Genomic DNA, 23,009 nt, shown 5'->3' with positions numbered 1-23,009 from the left:
TGCTGGTCATTTTGTCACTTCATGTCCAGTAAAAGCCAGAGCTCATCAGTAAGCGGAGGGCTACTGGTGAGCGCTACTACTCCTGTCTCTCCTTCAAGATCCTGCACTACCACTCCCCCCCGGGGTTCTTCCTTTCGGCCTCGCTAACGCTCCAGCTGTCTTTCAGGCATTAGTCAATGATGTCCTGAGAGACATGCTGAACATCTTTGTTTTCGTTTACCTTGACGATATCCTGATTTTTTCACCGTCACTCCAGATTCATGTTCAGCACGTTCGACGTGTCCTCCAGCGCCTTTTAGAGAATTGTCTTTTTGTGAAGGCTGAGAAGTGCTCTTTTCATGCCTCCTCCGTCACATTTCTCGGTTCTGTTATTTCCGCTGAAGGCATTAAGATGGATCCCGCTAAGGTCCAAGCTGTCATTGATTGGCCCGTCCCTAAGTCACGCGTCGAGCTGCAGCGCTTTCTCGGCTTCGCGAACTTCTATCGTCGTTTCATCCGTAATTTCGGTCAGGTGGCAGCTCCTCTCACTGCCCTTACTTCTGTCAAGACGTGCTTTAAGTGGTCCGTTTCCGCCCAGGGAGCTTTTGATCTCCTCAAGAATCGTTTTACATCCGCACCTATCCTTGTTACACCTGACGTCACTAGACAGTTCGTTGTCGAGGTTGACGCGTCAGAGGTGGGCGTGGGAGCCATTCTTTCTCAGCGCTCCCTCTCTGACGACAAGGTCCACCCTTGCGCGTATTTTTCTCATCGCCTGTCGCCGTCGGAACGTAACTATGATGTGGGAAACCGCGAACTGCTCGCCATCCGCTTAGCCCTAGGCGAATGGCGACAGTGGTTGGAGGGGGCGACCGTTCCTTTTGTCGTTTGGACTGACCATAGGAACCTTGAGTACATCCGTTCTGCCAAACGACTTAATGCGCGTCAGGCGCGCTGGGCGCTGTTTTTCGCTCGTTTCGAGTTCGTGATTTCTTATCGTCCGGGCTCTAAGAACACCAAGCCTGATGCTTTATCTCGTCTCTTCAGTTCTTCAGTAGCCTCCACTGACCCCGAGGGGATTCTCCCTGAGGGGCGTGTTGTCGGGTTGACTGTCTGGGGAATTGAGAGGCAGGTAAAGCAAGCACTCACTCAAACTCCGTCGCCGCGCGCTTGTCCTAGGAACCTTCTATTCGTTCCCGTTCCTACTCGTCTGGCCGTTCTTCAGTGGGCTCACTCTGCCAAGTTAGCCGGCCATCCTGGCGTTCGGGGTACGCTTGCTTCCATTCGCCAGCGTTTTTGGTGGCCCACCCGGGAGCATGACACGCGTCGCTTCGTGGCTGCTTGTTCGGTCTGCGCGCAGACTAAGTCCGGTAACTCACGTCTCAATTTTGGAGGGAGTTTTGCCGTTTGATTGGGGCTTCCGTCAGTCTCTCTTCCGGCTTTCACCCCCAGTCTAACGGTCAAGCAGAACGGGCCAATCAGACTATTGGTCGCATCTTACGCAGTCTTTCTTTTCGCAACCCTGCGTCTTGGTCAGAACAGCTCCCCTGGGCAGAATACGCCCACAACTCGCTTCCTTCGTCTGCGACCGGGCTATCTCCTTTTCAGAGTAGCCTCGGGTACCAGCCTCCGCTGTTCTCATCTCAGTTCGCCGAGTCCAGCGTCCCCTCCGCTCAGGCTTTTGTCCAACGCTGCGAGCGCACCTGGAAGAGGGTCAGGTCTGCACTTTGCCGTTATAGGGCGCAGACTGTGAGAGCTGCTAATAAGCGTAGAACTAAGAGTCCTAGATATTGTCACGGTCAGAGAGTTTGGCTCTCCACTCAGAACCTTCCCTTTAAGACCGCTTCTCGCAAGTTGACCCCGCGGTTCATTGGTCCGTTCCGTATTTCTCGGATCATTAATCCTGTCGCAGTGCGACTTCTTCTTCCGCGATATCTTCGTCGCGTCCACCCGGTCTTCCATGTCTCCTGTGTCAAGCCCGTTCTTCGCGCCCCCGCTCGTCTTCCCCCCCCCCCATCCTTGTCGAGGGCGCACCCATCTACAGGGTCCGTAGGATTTTGGACATGCGTCCTCGGGGCCGTGGTCATCAGTACCTAGTAGATTGGGAGGGGTACGGTCCTGAGGAGAGGAGTTGGGTTCCCTCTCGGGACGTGCTGGACCGTGCGCTGATCGATGATTTCCTCCGTTGCCGCCAGGTTTCCTCCTCGAGTGCGCCAGGAGGCGCTCGGTGAGTGGGGGGGTACTGTCATGTATTGTCATGTTGTGTCTTGTTTCTGTCCTTTCCCTTCACCCTGTCTCCCTCTGCTGGTCGTTATTAGGTTACCTTTTCTCCCCCTCTTTCCCCCAGCTGTTCCTTGTCTCCTCCTAACTACCTCGTCACCCCTTTTCCCACCTGTTCCCTTTTTCCCTCTGATTAGTCCTCTATATCTCTCTCTGTTTTTGTTCCTGTCTTCGTCGGATTCTTGTTTGTGTTTTTCATGCCTGAACCAGACTATCGTCATGTTTGCTGCAACCTTGTCCTGTCCTGTCGGAATCTGCCGGTCCATCTGAGCCTACCTATGTTTTGTTATTAAAGAAGTTCTGTTTACGTTAATTCGCTTTTGGGTCCTCATTCACGCACCGTAACAGTCATAGTTGAAGTGTACCTATGATGAAAATTACAGGCCTCTCTCATATTTTTAAGTGGGAGAACTTGCACAATTGGTGGCTGACTAAATACTTTTTTGCCCCACTGTATTGAAGCAACATCTCAAGAAATTAAAGCTTGGTCGCAAATGGGATTTCCATATGGACAATGACCCCAAGCATACTTCCAAAGTTGTGGCAGAACTGAAAATGCACGTGCAAGCAAGGAGGCCTACAAACCTGATTCAGTTACACTAGCTCTGTCAGTAGGAATGGGCCAAATTTCACCCTATTTATTGTGGGAAGCATGTGGAAGGCTACCCGAAATGTTTGACCCAAGTGAATCAATTTAAAGGAAATACTACCAAATACTAATTGAGTGTATGTAATCTTCTGACCCACTGGGAACGTCGAAATAAAACCTGAAATAAACAATTTTCTCAACTATTATTCAACTATTATTCAACTATTATTTCACATTCTTAAAATAAAGTATTGATCCTACCTGACCTAAGACAAGGAATTTTTACTTGGACTATATGTCAGGAATTGTGAATATATATATATATAGTTTATTTATTCAAATGAGACAAAGTGTGTAGTTTCGGAAAGATCTGGTAATAGCGTAGTTTAGGAAAGATCTGGTAATAGTGTAGTTTCGGAAAGATCTGGGAATAGTGTAGTTTAGGAAAGATCTGGTAATAGCGTAGTTTGGGAAAGATCTGAGAATAGTGTAGTTTTGGAAAGCTTTGGGAATAGAGCTATGTAGTAAAATGAGAACAAAGCAGACTTGGCTATAGAAATACTGTATCTCTGTGTGTTTCTGATTTTCAGAACTTAACTAGAAACACATTTCACTCCCACACTCACTCACAGGATGGTGAGTGGAGCTTACACACACATGCAGACACACACTTGTACAAACAAAACAGATCGCTCACAGTCAGTCATTTTTCTATACATTCCTGGCTGCTCTGTGACCCTCCCTGAGACGTCTCTGGAACCATATATACTGTATGGAGTCTCTACATCATTCACATTCTGTATGCTTTCTGATTTTGCGTGTGTGTGTGTGTGTGTGTGTGTGTGTGTGTGTGTGTGTGTGTGTGTGTGTGTGTGTGTGTGTGTGTGTGTGTGTGTAGCCTACAGACTGAGTTTAAAGAGTATCCATCTTGCTTTCATTAACTGTTCAGCACGGTTTATATCACATTCCACAAATATAGATGACCTCTAACCTAGACCCCTAATCACTACCACCAATCCACCACCACTACCCACCTCTCTCCAAACTCCCCATATCCCCACACAAATGCTCTCTTAATGGCTCCTACCCTCAACTGGCTTTTACTGTCATTATTACCCAGTTCCGTTACAATAGGTCCAGTGCATAATGGGTTCCTCCAGGTCCTCCTCTCTTCCCTACCCATTACCCTCTCCTTTTTTATTATTTCCCTATGTCCCTTACTCCTTTCTCCACTCATATCACCCTCTCTCTTTTTCTCTCCTTGTTCTCCTCCCTCACTCCATAACTCTCTTGTCTTAGCTAAACAACGGGACCCTTGTGATAGTAACACTGCCAATAAAGAGAGGTATGTATTTAGAGAGAGAGAGAGACAGAGAGATAGAGAGAGACAGAAAGACAGAGAGACATAGAGAGAGACAGAGAGACATAGAGAGAGACAGAGAGACAGAGAGACAGAGAGACAGAGTAAGTATCTGGCCAAAGTTATAGACATCTGGTGATATTTAAGTTGGACAGGCTAGTTTCCGGTGTCTGGAACAGGCCAAAAATACCCAGAAACACAGAGACCTAACAGAAAAAGAATACACATCTTTCCTTTCTCCTGTCCTCTACAGTAGATACCATAGACACCATATTATGCAAACTAAAATCTGGGCTTTTAACGCACCATGTTGACGCCAAAGGTTTTAAGACAACATTTTTCTACTGATGATGCTCTTTATAATGTTACTGTCATGGTGCCAACAGATGTGCATCACTCTGTGGTACAGCAAGTGTTGTTATATTTGACACAAACATCATTCAAACTAGTGAGTAGCTTAACCAGTATGATACCAGGACATATAGCATGTCATTACAGACTATTACATAGTCACTAATGTTCAACCATCCTATATGATAGCCCTCGTGTCTCTATGGGGGCAGCTGTATGATATAGTCATGGTCTAGTGTGTCATCTGGATAAGCAAGAAGACAGTTGCACAAAGCCTACTATGGCTTCAACTGTCATGTCACCAGCATAAGACAAGGCCACCCACCAACAGATAGACACACACACAGAATGGGCCAAAATAGTCAATAATATTATGGGCATTTAATTTTTAAAAAGAGACCTACACTTGTGTTAGAGAATGAATAACTGATTAATTCTGTAGTTCTAATGGTTTCTCCAACTGTACAGTGAACACAAATTTAGGTCATTCAGAATGAGATGCAGTTTAACGGCCAGGCAGCATCTATAGCCAACCCAAACCAAACCCATGAGCTAGCTAGGAGAACTGTTTTAGAAACCAGCAGGAAAAGAAGCGGAAGTGAGTGAGAGAGAAAGAGAGAGTTTATTTATTTTCCCTTTTGTACTTTAACTATTTGCACATCGTTACAGCACTGTTTATAGCCATAATATGACACTTGAAATGTCTCTATTCCTTTGGAACTTTGTGAGTGTAATGTTTACTATTATTTAATTTTTGTTAATTTCACTTTTGTTTATTATCTATTTCAATTGCTTTGGCAATGTAAACATACACTATATATACAAAAGTATGTGGACAACCCTTCAAATGAGTGTATTCGGCTATTTCAGTCACACCCGTTGCTGACAGGTGTATACAATAGAGCACACAGTCATGCAATCTCCATAGACAAACATTGGCAGTAGAATGGGCTTACTGAAGAGCTCAGTTACTTTCAACGTGGCACCGTCATAGGATGCCACCTTTCTAACAAGTCAGTTTGTCAAATTTCTGCCCTGCTAGAGCTGCCTCGGTCAACTGTAAGTGCTGTTATTGTGAAGTGGAAATGTCTAGGTGCAACAACGGCTCAGCCACGAAGTGGTAGGCCACACAAGCTCACAGAACGGGACCGCCGAGTCTAGAAGCGCGTAAAAATCATCTGTCCTTGGTTGCAACACTCACTACCAAGTTCTAAACTGCCTCTAGAAGCAACGTCAGCAAAATAACTTTTCGTCGGGGGCTTCATGAAATGGGTTTCCATGGCTGAGCAACCGCACACAAGCCTAAGATCACCATGCGCAATGCCAAGCTTCGGCTGGAGTGGTGTAAAGCTCGCCACCATTGGATTCTGGAACAGTAGAAACACGTTCTCTGGAGTGATGAATCACGCTTCACCATCTGGCAGTCCGGCGAACAAATCTGGGTTTGGCGGATGCCAGGAGAACTCTACCTGCCTCAATGCATTGTGCCAACTGTAAAGTTTGTTGGAGGAGGAATAATGGTCTGGGGCTATTTTTTATGGTTCGGGCTAGGCCCATTATTTCCAGTGAAAATAAATCTTAACGCTACAGAATACAATGACATTCTAGACGATTCTGTCCTTCCCACTTTGTGGCAACAGTTTGGGGAAGGCTCTTTAGTGTTTCAGCAAAAAAGCGAGGTCCATTCAGAAATGGCTGGTCGAGATCGGTGTGGAAGACCTTGACTGAACAGAGTCCTGACCTCAACCCCATTGAACACCTTTGGGATGATTTAGAAAGCCGACTGCGAGCCGTGCCTAAACGCCCAACCTCACTAACGCTCTTGTGGCTGAATGGAAGCAAGTCCCTGCAGCAATGTTCCAACATGGAGTGGGAACCTTCCCAGAAGAGTGGAGGTTGTTATAGCAGCAAAGGGGGGACCAACTCCATATGAATTCCCATGATTTTGGAATGAGATGTTCTAGGAGCAGGTGTCTGCATACTTTTGGCAATGTAAACATATGTTTCCCATGCCAATAAAGCCCTTAAATTGAAATCGAATTGAATTGTTGGAGAGAGAGAGAGAGAGAGAGAGAGACCCTTCCCAGACGATTTTGGGCTCCTGGTGTGCATATCCAGATGTCTGTTTGTAGGTCGTTCCTCGGCTGTTCTCAGCACACAGACACAGACATACACACACACACATACACACACACACACAGCCATCTGCAGTTTCTCATGACTGCGAGCTGCAGAAAGAAATGTCCCCCTTTACTCTCTCCCCGCCCCCACAGCCTGCCTCCATTATTCCCGTATTTTCAGAACAGGCTAGAGGAAAGAAGGCGAGGAGAAGAAAACCAAATTGTGTGGCTTAATTGACTAAAACAGACCGTTTGAGATTATTATTTAATTCCATCGGTCCTCTCTGTCTTCTTTTGGGACAGCCACCCTCTGCATTTTCATGGCGTTTCTGCTAGGCGCCGGAGTCGCCAGGGAGAGAGGAGGGGGTCGGATGGTCTGAGTAGCCGGGGAGAAGCCCTCTGTTTCGGTGGGAGGATGAGCCATTGAACGGTGCAGCTCTACTGGTTGGAAGCGGGCCAGGGTCGCTGCGTGTGTGGGAGAGAGCTTGTTCAGAAGGAGATGGGATGTCTTGGCTCCGTTGTCAGACCGGTTTAACGGAAAACGGGAATCAGGTTGCAACTCTTCTCCTGTGTGAGTTGCACCGGTCACTATTGCATGGATGCTGATGCCGTTCTAGGCCGGGGAAACAAGGATTTTACCAACTGGATTTAATGCATTTTTTATTGGGATTATTTCGGGCTCGACAAATCTAAAACATCCGTGTGGGATTTTATGTCTGAGCGACCCCGACATTTTTCAAAGGTAAACGTCGATCTTTGCCTTTCTGCTGTATCGCCCCATATCAAAACGTCGGCCGCTTTCATTCTTTATTCGACCATGTGTGCGGGTGTAAATTAACATTGTCCAAATAGTCTATTCCCGAAAAATGCGGGTTTGTGTTTTGACATATCGCTGGGTAGGCTAGAACCGAATAGCCTATCTAAAATGAAATAGCTAGCCAACTAACGTTAGCTCAGCAAACCAGCTATAATTTCTGCCCTGTCCACCGATGTGACCAGAGACAGCCATCCTCTAGCCTACCAAGGGATGCATTCAAACTTGTCTCGTTATGGGTAAAGAAAATTCGGCGACTGAATCATTCTGACTAATGTTATGCCTAGCTACAGCCTGTTTACCGATTCAACCTCACAATGCTGCTCCAGTCACTTGACTGGCATCGTGGCTATTTTCCCCATGTGATTTGTTGTGTTATTACATTGTTAAGTACGGTGCGCGTGTAAAGAGAGCCTGCATACCAAGTTGCAGATATTGTTTCCAGTTTAGGGCCACAATGATACAAGAAGAACGTTCTGTGCTTCAACTCGTGCTTTAGCCTAATAATGTTACAAGGTAACATGTCAAACCTGTCAGCTACAGTCACAGATAGTTATTGTCATAACTAGACAGTCCATGTAGACTTGCTGTAGTAATTGTGTTATGGAAATATCCGGATCTTAACAACAATGGTCTTGTGTTCCTAGTAGATTTGATCTGACTGCTGTCTCATGATGTTTCTGTACTGTGAATGGAAGGTTATCTGATGAGTTTGATAGTGTAGTTTATAAATTACCTAACGTTTATATATGTTTTTGGTAACATTCACAACCATTTACTGTAGCAAGTGTAAACACTTTGTTGCATGTTGTAGCCTTTGATTCTCAGTGAATATTATTTTTATATCACTGAATATTGTATAGCTTTAATGACCATTTCCACCTTGGAATGGGTTTCCTAAACAGATAGCCCTAAGCCAGTGATTTGTAACTTTGCCTGTTATTGTGGTGTATATTCTCCCCTAGTGCCTCAAGCAAAGTTTCCTCATTCACTGGTGTAGTTTATTATAACAGAGAGAGAAAATGGATGCTGCCTGTATGTGGATAAAACAGCCAGCTGTCTCTGTGTGTGAGTGTTTGCTTGCTGCAGCAGTATCTTTGTCTGCACTGCAGGTCTCAGGGGTCAGCAGATTTTTGGCCAGTGATCTCCATCCTAATCTATCTCTGTCCAGACAGGGAGATCTTGGACAGGCAGCATGAACTGACTGGTATTCAGGAATCTTGGGAAAGCAGAAGAGTCATTTGGGAGAGAATATACACACAGACCAGACTATGGCTGACTGACGTCTCATATAGACCTACATTCTGAGTATGTGGGAGAACTAAACTCCAGGAACTGGGGAGTGACCTATAGTTCTGCATAGCGCACGTCACAGCAGGTAAAACGAGTGCAACACATCAAATCAAATTGTATTAATCACATGCGCCGAATACAATCGGTGTAGACCTTAGAGTGAAATGCTTACTTACGAGCTCCTAACCAACAGTGCAGTTCAAAAAATAAGGATAAGAATAAGAGAAAAGTAACAAGTAATTAAAGAGCAGCAGTAAAAAAAAAATATATATACAAAGCGGACTGTGGATTGAGACACTGTGGGCTAGTAGAGGTACCTGCACTAATCTATGGGAAAACCTACTTTCAGATGACCAAGGTTCTCCAATTATTAGGAGGATGGAGAAGACAGCCCCTGGGAGAGGTGGAGGGTGTGTGTGAGTGCGGGTGCAGCCACTCTAAACAGAATGGGAGGGACACAAAACCCATCAAAGGAAGCTGGAGCCTGCAGCCTAAAGACACACACACACACACACACACACACACACACACACACACACACTGGCAGCAGCCTAAGGGCAGAACTCACACAGGGATGTGTGTTGACATAGTGCTGAACTATCCCTCTCTCTCTCTGTCTCGCTCTGTCCTCAGTCCGCTGCCAATTCTCACCTCCAATCTCTCACCCTACTGCTATATTGGAGCACATGGTGAGGTGTACCCACTGCCCACACAAAGTCACACGAACATCTGGTATAGTGATCCTATGTTATAAGAGGTGTGCCAGCAGAGTTATGCCAGGTGCCAGGGGGATGACTCAGGGTGTTTATCAATAGGTGATGGCTGACTGTCCACCTGCCCTCGGTCCACTGTCTTGCTGTCTATGGAAAACATTAGGGGTGGAAAAGGGATCCCCTGTCTAAAAGGAATTCACAAGCCTGCTAGCCATTCAAAAACCAATGATTTCACATGGCAGTCCCAAGTTCGCTCCCATTGTGTGTGTGTGTGTAACATGTTACTGTGTCTGAAGGGGCTACTGGATGTGTGTGTGTGTGATTTGGAGATGGACAACTATAGAGAACACATCAGTGTGTGTGTGTCTGACGTGACATGTTTTGGAGGAAGGACATTAAAAACACATTAGGACACATAACCCATCTCAACCCTTTGGGGTTCTTGTGCTATGGCTTTTCTCTCTCCCAGTCTTTCCCCTCCTTCTTCCCCCTGTCCCCCTTTCCTCCTCCTCTCCCTCCCTCCTCTTCCCCCAGATGTGAGGATGTGGGCAGGGTCTGAAGAGTTTGCATTCCCCAGGGTCTCCTCTTCCTGTTACACTGCAAAGACAGTCCACATGTGCTCAACACACACACGTGCATACACACACTAACACGCACACCCACACTCACATATGCACACACTGACACACACATAATGTATGCATGTACACACACACAACCACACTCCCACATACAGTACAACACAATAACAGACACTTGCAGATTAGCAACATTGTGTTGGAAAGGATAGTGTGTATGTGTCAGTCTGATGTACTGTCGTTCCACCTGCTCCAATGTTTACACCCAAACTTGGCAGCGTAGTAATGCCAGTTTTGGCTAACACAGACACACACAGACATACACAGACACATTATGAACATAAGATAATACAGTGAAATAGGAGGGAAAGAGAAAGAAAGGTCTGTCTGTCTAATGCTCTGATTGTCTAGCTGTTGGTGGACTTCCCCCTTTAGGAGAGGAATGTCAGATATATCCAGCAGGAAGACACACACACACACACACAGGAAATATAATCTATTGGTCTATTGTGGTTTCAGCTCAGCTAACCTTGTTAAGTCTAAGATGAATTTAAACATTCTACAGCACTGCGTGTGTCTGTGTGCTCTATGCTGAGCGGAGGAGCAAAGACCACATGCCCTTGTTCACATGTTCACTTGTGATTTGTAGTTTTTTTGGTTATTAGTGCATGATTAGTGTTGAATCCATATTGCAACGCTAGTTTTAAGATGTTTTACTGAGAAAAAATAGTATCACTGATCTTTAATAAGCTTTACGTATCGGCCTCAGGGCCTTCGTCAGAGCTTTTGTGAGTTTTTTTTAATTAGCACACTTCTGTAGACCTAGCCCCACCCACATCTAGTCCACGCATCGAATGGGGTTGGAGGCGAAGGAAAAACATATCAATATGCATTTCATAAATATTCAAATAAAGTGTGTAAATAAAACGTATTAAACATGTCTGTAAAACCACAATGAGGACCTTGACCTAACAAGCAAGTTTTCATAAATCATTGGGTACAGCGTAAGAAAAACGTCAAGAGTAATCTGAAATAGGGGCATAATTCCTGTTCATGTTGGCTGTGTACTACTCCCTTCACAGAACAGCGCAAACTGGCATTAACCAGAATAGAAAGAGGAGTGGGAGGCCCCGGTGTACAACTGAGCAAGAGGACAAGTACATTAGAGTGTCTGGTTTGATAAACAGACGCCTCAGAAATCCTCAACCGACAGCTTCATTAAATTGTACCTGCAAAACACCAGTCTCAACGTCAACAGTGACGAGGCAACTCCAGGATGCAGAAGAAAGGTCTTTGTTTATGGCCATTTTGAGCCTGTAATCGAACCCACAAATGCTGATGCTCCAGTTGTGAAGAAGGCCAGGTGCTAACATAATTGCAAAAGGGTTTTCTAATGATCAATTAGCCTTATAAACTCAGATTAGCTAACACAACGTGCCATTGGAACTCAGGAGTGATGGTTGCTGATAATGGGCCTCTGTACGCCTATGTGGATATTCCATTAAAAATCAGCTGTTTCCAGTTACAATAGTCATTTACAACATTAACAATGTCTACACTGTATTTCTGATCAATTTGATATGATTTTAGTGGACAAAAACCCCAAACTTTTGAACTGTCGTGTATGTCCAAAGTCTGAGTACGGTGAACAGGAGGTCACTTATAAACATCATGGAGAAGTGACCGGATGAAGAGGAACTGCTACCAGACCGTTCGACCGCAAAGACAACATTTAGGCAGTATGGGAAACAGATGGACAGTTCTGAGAAGTTACATCCCTAATCTCGTTTTGACATATAAATGCCTGTTTGGTAATGTACACGTGTGTTTGCAGCTGAAGCATCCAGTGGGTTGAATAAACTTGGTTTAAGGTTTTTCTAGTCGTCCATTTTAATTCATGTTCAGAGCCTAACACATCTCTCTCCTCTCACTCAGATGACAGAGGGGCGGCGATGTCAGGTCCATCTCCTGGACGACAGGAAGCTGGAGCTCCTCGTACAGGTAAACACACCACGCATGCACACACACACACTTAAGGAGGAGGGATAAGGAGACTGCGCCGCAGTGTGTGTGTAAGCTCTTCTACCCGGGCTCAGTTACTGCTAACTGGATGACTCTGCACCGTCTGCACCGTCTTTTGCTCACCTGATCCTTCCACACAGACACACACACCCTCTCTCACAGACACACACACCCTCTCTCACAGACACACACCCTCTCTCGTCAAGAAATCCAGTTGGTCAGTCATAATGATGCCCTAAACTGTGACTCTCAACCCACTATGTCTCCTAACCTCTACCTCTTGTCCCTACTCTCTCTGTAATAAGGACTGATTCAGACTAGGGCTGTGGTGGTCATGAAATGTTGTCAGCCGGTGATTGTCATGCAAGTAACTGCCGGTCTCACGGTAATTGACAGTTCATTAACATAAAGACTTTTAGCATCTTCTGGCTAGCCCACAAGCCACTGATGCAGACCTTTGGAACATCTACATTTTAAAATGTCTAATACTGTACATCCAATTAATATAGCCTACACCATCACAATAAATCCATCATTTATTTTTAGACAGGTCTAAAGAAACATGCTATGTAGAAAATGTAGCCTATTTCAGAAGAACAGAATAGTATACTCTGAGTTGTCCTTACCGTGCATTGGGAAAGCATTCAGACGTGTTGTTATGTTACAGCCTTATTCTAAAATGGATTCAATTCATTCATCAATCTCCCCCTCATCAATCTACACACAATTCCCCATAATGACAAAGCGAAAACAGGTTTTTAGATATTTTGGCAAATGTATAAATAAATTAAAACAGAAATACCACCGTTTCCATTGATCATCCTTGAGATGTTTCTACAACTTGATATGGGTCCACCTGTGGTAAATTCAATTGATTGGACATGATTTGGAAAGGCACACACCTGTCTATATAAGGTCCCACAGTTGGCAGTGCATGTCAGAGCAAAAAACAAGCAATGAGGTCAAATGAATTGTCTGTAGAGCTCTGAGACAGGACTGTGTCAAGGCACAGATCTGGGGAAGGGTACCAACACATTTCTGCAGCATTAAAGGACCCCAAGAACACAGTGGCCTCCATCATTCTTAAATGGAAGAAGTTTGGAACCACCAAGACTCTTCCTAGAGCTGGCTGCTCGGCCAAACTTAACAATGGGGGTAGAAGGGCCTTGGTCAGGGTTGTCCAAGAACCCAATGGTCACTCTGACAGACCACAATAGTTCCTCTGTGGAGAAGGGAGAACCTTTCAGAAGGACAACCATCTCTGCAGCACTCTACCAATCAGGACTTTATGGTAGAGTGGCCAGACGGCAGCCATTCCTCAGTAAAAGGCACATGACAGCCCTCTTGGAGTTTATCAAAAGGCACCTAAAAGACAAGATTCTCTGGTCTGATGAAACCAAGATTGAACTCTTTGGCTTGAATGCCAAGCGTCACGTCTAGTGATGCACCGATATGAAATTTTTGGCTGATACCGAAATCCAATATTTTCCTTGCCCAAAAAAACAATACCAATAACCGATATTTAAAATGTTTGTGGCCTTTTAAGCATTCTAGTACAGTTAAATAGTTAACATACACACATGGACGCAACAGTCTAAGGCACTGCATCGCAGTGCAAGAGGCATCACTACAGTCCCTGGTTCGAATCCAAGCTGTATCACATCCGGCCGTGATTGGGAGTCTCATAGGGCGGCGCACAATTGGCCCAGCATCGTCCGGGCTTGTTTGGAGTAGGCCGTCATTGTAAATAAGAATTTGTTCTTAATTAACTGACTTGCCTAGTTAAATTAAGGTTACACACACACACGCACACCACACTGACCAAAAGTTATTTTGTTGGTATTTACGTATGTCCCCATTACCAGAAAAACATAATCAAAACCAAATTTTTTTAGTTACTTGCTATCCTGTTTTGTTGTTCATTTGTTCAGTCGTTTCATTCTCAACCAGGATTTCTATGGAACACCGTTTGGGTCTTTTCGTGTCAAAAAAGATACATGTCAAATAACACTATTTGACGTGTCAAATAAGCTTGTTGACCAATCAGGACGTGAACATGACTGCACGTCACATAATCATTTTACGTGTGTTCATACATTTTTTACGTAGTTATTACACATTGATTACACTATCACTCGCATTTTATATGTCACAAAGATTCATCGATACATATGCTATGAATCTGGTAAAGTTGTCTCGCACACCTACAGTGCTGGTCATAAAAAAAGCTAGCTAGCTCATGGATGTAAAAAATGTTCTTCCCCAAAAACATAGGAAAATGACATTGTCTGTTTCAGAAGCTGTAGTTAGCTAGCTAACTATATAGCTAGGTGTCATCATCTAAAATAACCCTAATTTATAAGACAGTTGGTGGGCGGACCCATCTTTGTGAAGCTAGCCACAATAAGGACTAGCCACAAAAGTGGACTTTGCGGTTAGCCTTCAAAATAGAGGTATGTCATTGACAGTGATGTAAATGAATACAAGTAGTATAAATATGCCATAATTGAATAGATCATGCTAGACGAGGTTGGAATATTGTAATATAAATTTAACAAAAGACAATAATTTGTTAATTTGACTAAAATCTGTTGAAATCACACTGGATGTATTATACTTTAGAATTGCATTGGGGGCATACATATTTCACTGTACAGCCTTACCTATGGATTGTGGATCAATGACATGGGGTATCAGTCTACTCAGTGACACCCAGAGAACGTAGCTCTTATTGCGGGACTCTGAAACAACTGTGTATTGAGCCACATTTATTGTCAACCTATGTGTATTGAACACTATTCCCGAGGAAAAACAATACTGCGTGGATGTTTTGGAGTCTGATAACTCTGAGGACGTTGGGATAAAATATTTTGGGTATTGAGTAGACTGATTGATCTCCAATCCTTAGGTAAAGTTGTACAGTGCAATTTGAATGTCAATAGACACTGTTATTGTATTACTAGTATTGGCTGACTGGCGAGGTGCTTTCACACAGTCACAGTCCCGCGATAAGAGCTACAATGCTAATATTTGCGTAAACTCTTCACAGTTGTGTTCTGTGAGTGTCGAGTAGACTGATACCTCATTTAATTGTCTCACATTCCAATCTTGTTTAACATTATCTAGTCTAAATATGGCATGATTCCACCAATTGTAAGCCTCTGCATCACTTTCAAAGAGGTACTTTTATTTTGAAGGCAAACTGAAAATGTAACTATTGTGCCTAATCCTTTGTTGGCTAGCTTCACAACACATAACCCGCTCAGGTCGAGCCACACTAGCCAGATGAAGCTAGCTGGCTGCTTATAACGTTAAGCTTTGGGCAACAGGGTTAAGTAGCTGGCTAGCTATTTATTTTCATGAACTGAAGTTCAATTTCAATAGGCGAACAACAAGTGGCTACATCATAAGGATTCCTAAATTGCTAAGAATAATGAAAATGACTGCAGTTTCTACTGGTCATTGTTTTCAGGCAGGTTGTATTGGTGCGAGCTAGGTACCAAGCTAACTAGCTACCCCAGAAGTTGCAGTCAAACAAATAATGATTTATTACCAACGCGATATTGTAAACTTATTGTTTGTGGCCAGTGTTTGCTTGTTTGCAGACTTTTTTGTGCAGCTTTGACAGTGCTACTGATAGTAGTGGTGGTGCTTGACTTGCACGTACAAATTCAGATCACACAACATTCTGTAATAGAAAAGTGTTATTTGACGTGTCAAATTAAAAGCTTATCTTTTTTGAAACGCAAAGACCCAAACGGCGTTCCATAGTATGTCGTGAAGCTAATAGCAGAGACGCTATTACTGTGTAATACCAGTAGGACAACATCTGAAAAATAGCTCACTTGGTAGTGTGTAACGGTGCTCGACCAGTCGAAAAAGCCAACATCACCCACGTCAGAGAACGGTTGATTGTCAAGGGCAATGAATCCCATTATCTTGCCGTTAATGAATTTCGCCTTTGGGTTATCTCGCTGAAATGTTCTTATTCTTTCAAATGACTGTTCGACTTGTTGACTGCTCGATCCACACAGCAGACATTATGGGCTAGGTTAGGAAAATTTTGGGTGGCGTCATTACGGCATGTACCTATGTTATATAGGTATGCACGTCAGCTTTGACATCGGTTTTGCACATCAGCGTTAAACTAGACATCGGGCCAATACCGATGTTGGCATTTTTAGCTAATATCGTCCGATTCCGATATGTTTACCGATATATCGGGTATCCCTAGTTTCTACATAGCAGTGTCATCACAACAATGGAGCACCCTTCTCCCTCCCTTTTCCTCCTAACCATCTTCGGTAACATTGACAATCCTGTGTGTCTGTTCATCAATAAATCTTACTGCTGCTGCAAAGCATGTATAACTAAAGAGAGAGGAGTAGAAGGTAGCTCTGGATGGACAGAAGGAGACACAATGTATAGTAGAGGATAGGGGGAGTAGGTCGAGGTGAGTCAAAAGTAGAGGAGAGGAGACGATAGCTCCTGTCTCTTAGTCCGTTTCTAGTAAACCTTCATTGTATGAGGATTTCTCTCTCCCTCATTTCTTTGCTTCACTCAGCCTATCTTCACCTCTCACTCTTGCTATCCTATTCTCTCTCTCTCTCATTCTCTCTGTCTCCCTTTTTCATTCTCTAAGCCTCATATTTCTCCACATATACTTGATCATCCTCTCAGCCAGGAGAAAGAGAGGAAGCAGGAAGATATTAAATAGGAAGGGAGGAGAGGAAAGAAAAGAGGATAGACAGAGAGAGAAGGAACATATACCATTTTCACTCTGCATATAATTCTTTCAGCCATCTAGGTCTTCCTCACTCTTTCCCCCCTCTCCCCTTCTCTCTCTCTTCCTCGGAGGGCGGATGTTCGGTAGGCCGTTGAGGGGTTAACGGGACCATAGAGAATGCCAATGTTATTCTTGTTTTTCCTGTGAGCTGGATAGAGGAAAGGCTCTCCCCCTTTTAGGAAAGGGAAATAGGGAAGGGTTTTTGGGAATGAACCCATTGGGACCCAAAACCACCAGACAGCTCCAATAGAGCTACCTGGTAACAAGCACTGACAGGCCTACCTTTGCCTCTCACAGCCTTCCAGGGTGGAGGATGGTAAAGATTATAAATCATTTTGAGGTTCATACAGTTATTAAGATAAGTTATGAGGTTGTCCCTCTTTCAGCCCCAGTCGTGGCTCCAGTCCTCTCCTTCACCCCATCCCCTCCCACTCCTCCCTCCTCCGCCTTTGCCTCCCTGTCTCAACCCCAGTTGTGGCTCTAGTCTTCCTCTGCCTCACCCCATTCCCACCTCTCCTGTCCCACTCTTCCCTCCTCCCCCTCTGTCTCCCTGTCTCAACCCCAGTTGTGGCTCTAGTCTTCCTCTGCCTCACCCCATTCCCACCTCTCCTGTCCCACTCTTCCCTCCTCCCCCTCTGTCTCCCTGTCTCAGCCCCAGCTGTACTGTAGACTGTGTAATGACCTGTGGTGCTGATGATAATAACTATTAACACAGATCTGTCTGGTCTAGGGTAGGGGATGGGCAACAGGCGGCCGGCGGGCCAAAACCCGACTGTCTCATCTACACACACACACACACACACACACGCACACGCACTTCTTATCAGGTAATCATGCTTATCTTTCTAGTGCTGTTGTTCATGATAACTTTTTGGACGCATCACATATGCTGCTGCTACTGTTTATTATCTATTCTGTTGCCTAGTCATTTTATTCCTAGTTATATGTACATACTGTATCTACCTCAATTACCTCATACTCCTGCACATAGACTCAGTACTGGTACCCTGTGTATATAGCCAATTTATCGTTATTGTAAAGGGTCCGTATGTAAGTGATACACTGTTAGTCTACACTTGTTGTTTACGAAGCATGTGATGAATAATATTAGATTTGATATCCTCAGTTCAGGAGAGGATGCTGCTACTGTTTTCTAGGCAGCAATATCTCTCACCCTCTCTCTCTCTCTCACCCTCTCTCTCTCTCTCTCTCTCTCTCTCTCTCTCTCTAGCTCTCTCACTCCCTCCCACCCACCCACCCTCTCTCTCTCTCTCTCTCTCTCTCTCTCTCTCTCTCTCTCTCTCTCTCTCTCTCTCTCTCTCTAGCTCTCTCACTCCCTCCCACCCTCCCTCTCTTTCTCTCTCTCTAGCTCTACCTCGCTCACTCTCATAGTTACCCCAATACAGGCATAACTGTGCTGTCTGTCTCTCCACATCTCCTCTAATTTGTTATTTATAGCCAGGAGGGTGTGGCCAGTCAGGTCTAATGACTATTGTTGCCGTGGCTACTGGTTAATGAGAAACTGTCTCTGTAGGTCTGAGACTGAACCAAAACACTCATTACTTCAATTATACACTGTAGCACACTACAACACGAGAGAGAGAGGGAGACAGAGAGAGATAGAGAGAGAGAGAGTTTATTTATACAGTATATTTTCCGTTCTGGGGGGTCAATGTGACAAATAAATAATAATAATACAGTTACAGTACTGGCTTTCAACTTACTGCTGTTGAGAGTTGTAATTGTACATTTAGAAATTGGTAGTGCATGGGCAGTTTTCCTCTTGTTATGTCATTCACTTACAGACCTTAGAGAGCTATCTAGAACCTGTCAGAAATGACCAGTGTTACCTAGATAGGTAGTGTTATCATGGCCAGATTATGTGCCCAGGGGCCTCGACCCCCAGGGCGCCTCCATTGATTTTTTGGAGTCACTCAGGTATTATATGAACACACATAATACATGGCAACATGTAGAATGACAGGAAATGAGCTTGTGAGGTTTGTTACTGTTCCAATAAATGACAATATCCATCCAGACCTTCGCAACCTAGGAAATGTGTGTGACCGTATCTTCTCTAATAGTAGTTAGTATCCCTGTAGTAGTAGTTAGTATCTACTGTATCTACTGTAGATCTCTCTCTCTCTCGCTCTCTCTCTCTCTCTCTCTGTCTCTCTCTCTCCAGTGTATTTCTGTGTAGCAGTATCCTTGTGTAGGTGTAGTTCTTTTTTATGTGTGTGTGTGTGCAATGTGTCCATGCTTGCAGTGTGCATGGTGTGTGTGTGTGTGTGTGTGTGTGTGTGTGTGTGTGTGTGTGTGTGTGTGTGAGAGAGAGATGCTGTGCTGTCAGTGTGTAGCCAAGCAGAGACACACCCATGCTTAACCTCAGGGTGGGGTTCTCTCTCTAAAAATCCCTACCACATACATATGGCAGCACTGTGTGTGAAAGTCTCTTTTCTCTTTATATCTCTCTCCCTCTTTCTCCTTTTCTGTTTTTCATTTTCTTGTTCTTTCACATGCTCTCTTCCCTCATTCCCTTCAGCCCTCTCCTTCTCTTTTTTTATCTCAGTTTGTTTAGCTTTCTTCTCTCTCTCTGTCTGACTTCTCCTCTCCGACTCTCATTACATCAGTTAGTGTGCTGGGATGGTCTTGGCCTGCAGCCTTCAATGATGCGTCATAGCCTCTGTCACAATGACTTCACATGTTCAGTGGCTGAACATGTGAAGTCATTGTAACAGAGGCTTTGATTAGTTGAATCAGCTGTTTTACTGCTCTTAGATGAAGCAAAGGCTTGCACCCACACTGGCCCTCGCAGAGTAAGATAGTCTCTGTTGTTAACAAAGAGTGAGACCCCACCTTGATATTGTGGTACAGTTCTCTACTTATTCCTGTGACTCTGCAGTGGGAGTGTAGATCGGATAGAGATAGAATGCGCACCTGCACTGTCAGCAACACTTACACATCTGTCACTCTCAGATGACCCCCCCTCACCACCATCAGTCACTCTCAGATGACCCCCCTCACCCCCATCAGTCACTCTCAGATGACCCCCCCTCACCTCCATCTGTCACTCTCAGACAACTCCCGCCCTCACCTCCATCTGTCACTCTCAGACAACTCCCCCCTTCACCTCCATCTGTCACTCTCAGACAACTCCCCCCCTCACCTCCATCTGTCACTCTCAGACAACTTGCCCCCTCACCTCCATCTGTCATAGTCAGATAACTCCCCCTCTCACCTCCATCTGTCACTGTCAGATGACTCCCCCCCTCACCTCCATCTGTCACTCTCAGATGACTCCCCCCCTCATCTACATCAGTCAATGTCAGATGACTCCCCCCCTCACCTACATCTGTCACTCTCAGACGACTCCCCCCCTCACCTCCATCTGTCACTGTCAGATGACTCCCCCCCTCACCTCCATCTGTCACTGTTAGATGACTCCCCCCCTCACCTCCATCTGTCACTCTCAGACGACTCCCCCTCTCACCTACATCTGTCACTCTCAGACGACTCCCCCTCACCTCCATCAGTCACTCTCAGATGACTCCCCCCTTCACCTCCATCAGTCACTGTCAGGTGACTCCCCCCTCACTTCCATCAGTCACTCTCAGACGACCCCCCCCCCCCCCCCCCCCCCACCTACATCTGTCACTGTCAGATGACTCCCCCCTCACTTCCATCAGTCACTCTCAGACGACCCCCCTCACCTCCATCTGTCACTGTCAGATGACTTCCCCCCCTCACCTCCATCTGTCACTGTCAGATGACTCCCCCTCACCTCCATCTGTCACTGTCAGATGACTCCCCCACTCACCTACATCTGTCACTGTCAGATGACTCCACCCACTCACCTACATCTGTCACTCTCAGATGACTCCCCCCCTCACCTCCATCAGTCACTCTCAGATGACCCCCCTCACCTCCATCTGTCACTGTCAGATGACCCCCCCCCCCACCTCCATCTGTCACTCAGATGACCCCCCTCACCTCCATCCATCACTCTCAGACAACTCCCCCCCTCACCTCCATCTGTCACTGTCAGATGACTCCCCCCTCAACTCCATCTGTCAATCTCAGATGACTCCCCCCTTCACCTCCATCTGTCACTCTCAGATGACTCCCTGTCACCTCCATCTGTCACTCTCAGATGACTCCCTGTCACCTCCATCTGTCACTGTCAGATGACTCCCCCTCACCTCCATCTGTCACTGTCAGATGACTCCCCCCACTCACCTACATCTGTCACTGTCAGATGACTCCCCCCTCAACTCCATCTGTCAATCTCAGATGACTCCCCCCCTCACCTCCATCTGTCACTCTCAGACGACTCCCCCCCTCACCTCCGTCTGTCACTCTCAGATGACTCCCCCCCTCACCTCCATCTGTCACTCTCAGATTACTCCCCGTCACCTCCATCTGTCACTGTCAGATGACTCCCCCCCTCACCTCCATCTGTCACTCTCAGATGACTCCCCATCACCTCCATCTGTCACTGTCAGATGACTCCCCCCCTCACCTCCATCTGTCACTCTCAGATGACTCCCCGTCACCTCCATCTGTCACTGTCAGATGACTCCCCCCCTCACCTCCATCTGTCACTCTCAGACGACCCCCCCTCACCTCCGTCTGTCACTCTCAGACGACTCCCTCCCTCACTTACATCTGTCACTCTCAGATGACTCCCCCCGTCACCCCCATCTGTCACTCTCAGATAACCCTCACCCCCATCTGTCACTCTCAGACAACCCCCCCACCTCCATTAGTCACTCTCAGACGACCGCCCCACCTCCATCTGTCACTCTCAGATGACCCCCTCCCACTTCCATCAGTCACTCTCAGACGACCCCCCCACCTCCATCTGTCACTCTCAGACGACCCCCCCACCTCCATCAGTCACTCTCAGATGACCCCCCCACCTCCATGTGTCACTCTCAGACGACTCCCCCCCGTCACCTCCATCTGTCACTCTCAGATGACTCCCCCCCCTCACCTCCATCTGTCACTCTCAGATGACTCCCCGTCACCTCCATCTGTCACTGTCAGATGACTCCCCCCCTCACCTCCATCTGTCACTCTCAGATGACTCCCCGTCACCTCCATCTGTCACTGTCAGATGACTCCCCCCCTCACCTCCATCTGTCACTCTCAGACGACTCCCCCCCTCACCTCCGTCTGTCACTCTCAGATGACTCCCCCCCTCACCTCCATCTGTCACTCTCAGACGACCCCCCCACCTCCATCTGTCACTCTCAGATAACCCTCACCCCATCTGTCACTCTCAGACAACACCCCCACCTCCATTAGTCACTCTCAGACGACCGCCCCACCTCCATCTGTCACTCTCAGATGGCCCCTCCCACTTCCATCAGTCACTCTCAGACGACCCCCCCACCTCCATCTGTCACTCTCAGACGACCCCCCCCACCTCCATCAGTCACTCTCAGATGACCCCCCCACCTCCATCTGTCACTCTCAGATGACTCCCCCCCTCACCTCCATCTGTCACTGTCAGATGACTCCCCCCCTCACCTCCATCTGTCTCTCTCAGATGACTCCCCGTCACCTCCATCTGTCACTGTCAGATGACTCCCCCCCTCACCTCCATCTGTCACTCTCAGATGACTCCCCGTCACCTCCATCTGTCTCTGTCAGATGACTCCCCCCCTCACCTCCATCTGTCACTCTCAGACGACCCCCCCCCACCTCCATCAGTCACTTTCAGATGACCCCCCCACCTCCATGTGTCACTCTCAGACGACTCCCCCCCGTCACCTCCATCTGTCACTCTCAGATGACTCCCCCCCCTCACCTCCATCTGTCTCTCTCAGATGACTCCCCGTCACCTCCATCTGTCACTGTCAGATGACTCCCCCCCCACCTCCATCTGTCACTCTCAGATAACCCTCACCCCCATCTGTCACTCTCAGACAACCCCCCCACCTCCATTAGTCACTCTCAGACGACCGCCCCACCTCCATCTGTCACTCTCAGATGACCCCCTCCCACTTCCATCAGTCACTCTCAGACGACCCCCCCACCTCCATCTGTCACTCTCAGACGACCCCCCCACCTCCATCAGTCACTCTCAGATGACTCCCCCCTCACCTCCATGTGTCACTCT

General features: G+C 46.3%; 1 protein-coding gene across 14 annotated transcripts in view; it reads left to right on the top strand.

Moving 5' to 3' along the window:
- The window catches only part of LOC110501892 (FERM domain-containing protein 4A), a 191,986-nt gene that overhangs the window by 122,518 nt on the left and 46,459 nt on the right, over positions 1-23,009 (top strand). For 11 of the 14 annotated variants that reach the window (XM_036955502.1, XM_036955504.1, XM_036955499.1 and 8 more), the window contains exon 2: positions 12,013-12,078. In XM_036955502.1, coding sequence (XP_036811397.1) covers positions 12,013-12,078 — 66 coding nt within the window. Of the gene's footprint in view, positions 1-6,809; positions 7,422-8,664; positions 8,872-12,012; positions 12,079-23,009 lie in introns of those variants that run through there. The other 3 variants (XM_036955506.1, XM_036955507.1, XM_036955505.1) reach the window with 3 other exon arrangements.

The sequence above is a fragment of the Oncorhynchus mykiss genome, chromosome 2 (genome assembly GCF_013265735.2).
Source record: "Oncorhynchus mykiss isolate Arlee chromosome 2, USDA_OmykA_1.1, whole genome shotgun sequence".
Lineage (NCBI taxonomy): Eukaryota > Metazoa > Chordata > Actinopteri > Salmoniformes > Salmonidae > Oncorhynchus > Oncorhynchus mykiss.
The sequence above is the reverse complement of the archived record's forward strand: the minus strand, read 5'-3'. Positions and strand labels throughout refer to the sequence as shown.